This window comes from Manacus vitellinus, unplaced genomic scaffold (assembly GCF_001715985.3).
Source record: "Manacus vitellinus isolate BGI_N305 unplaced genomic scaffold, ASM171598v3 scaffold_61_pilon, whole genome shotgun sequence".
In the NCBI taxonomy this organism is placed as follows: domain Eukaryota; kingdom Metazoa; phylum Chordata; class Aves; order Passeriformes; family Pipridae; genus Manacus; species Manacus vitellinus.
In genome coordinates this window covers 2,514,224-2,515,293 of record NW_021940696.1, presented here as the reverse complement: position 1 = coordinate 2,515,293, position 1,070 = coordinate 2,514,224, and the positions used below count along the sequence as shown (strand labels likewise).

The 1,070-nt window shown below is 56.8% G+C and overlaps 1 protein-coding gene across 1 annotated transcript in view; it reads left to right on the top strand.

Moving 5' to 3' along the window:
• SPR (sepiapterin reductase) overlaps window positions 1-1,070 on the top strand; it is a 6,518-nt gene that overhangs the window by 3,570 nt on the left and 1,878 nt on the right. Inside the window, exon 3 of the mRNA XM_029963722.1 lies at window positions 632-922. Coding sequence (XP_029819582.1) covers window positions 632-922 — 291 coding nt within the window. The remainder of the gene's footprint in view (window positions 1-631; window positions 923-1,070) is intronic.

The window sequence follows — 1,070 nt, the reverse complement described above, 5'->3', positions numbered from 1 at the left end:
GTTTTACCTGCTGCTTGTGGTACAGGAGCACCTGGCTGCCCTCCTGCACCCTCTTGTCCCTCTGCTCCCCAAATACAAACCTTCAGACAAACTTCTAGCCCCGCCTTGTGCGTCCTTCCTTGCACCTTTGATGCCTTAGTGCCTTTTTCACCCATTATTGCTGTAAGTCAGATGGTGTGTCCCTGGAGGGAAAAGGTGCTCCAGGACTTGGGTCTTTCAGTGGCTTGGTCGTGAAAAGGGACCTGCAGGAGGGCACGTGGTGGCCTGTGGGGACATTGTACCCCGGGGTGGAGGTTGGGAGCTGTTTGTTTTGGCAGGGCAGGTCCCTGTCCCGTGTCACTGCTGGTTCAGTGGGTGACCCAAAAGCAGAGCTGGGCTTTGCTGAGCTCCTCAGGCTGCTGTGGGGCCCTGCCAGAGACACTTTTGCTTTTGTGGGAGCAAAAGGGGTGTGCTGTGTTGTTGAACCCCTCTGTAACTCTCAACTCATTTGTCCCACTTTGGAAGTTTCCAAGGCCAGGTTGGACTGGCCTTGGAGCAACCTCATCTAGTAGAAAGTGTCCCTGCCCATGGCAGGGGGTGGAACTGGATGAGCTTCAGGTCCATCCAACCCACACCATTCCATGATTTCTAGGCTCCCTGGGAGACATCTCCAAGTCCTTCCTGGACCTCACCGACCCGGATGAGATCAACACCTACTTTGCCTTCAACGTCACCTCGGCTCTCTGCCTCACCTCCACGGCCCTGCAGGCCTTTGGGAAGCGGCCTGGCTGCAGCAGGACCGTGGTGAACATCTCCTCCCTCTGTGCCCTGAAGCCCTTCAAGAGCTGGGCTCTGTACTGCAGCGGGAAGGCTTCCCGGGATATGATGTTCCAGGTGCTGGCGCTGGAGGAGCCCGATGTCCGTGTGCTCAACTACGCCCCGGGTGAGCAGAGCAGCTCAGGGACTGCTGCTGATTTTCATAGAATCACAGAATCATAGAATCAGCTGGGTTGGGAGGGACCTCCGAGATCATCAAGTCCAACCCTTGATCCAACCCCGCTGTGGTTCCCAGCCCATGGCACTGATGCCAC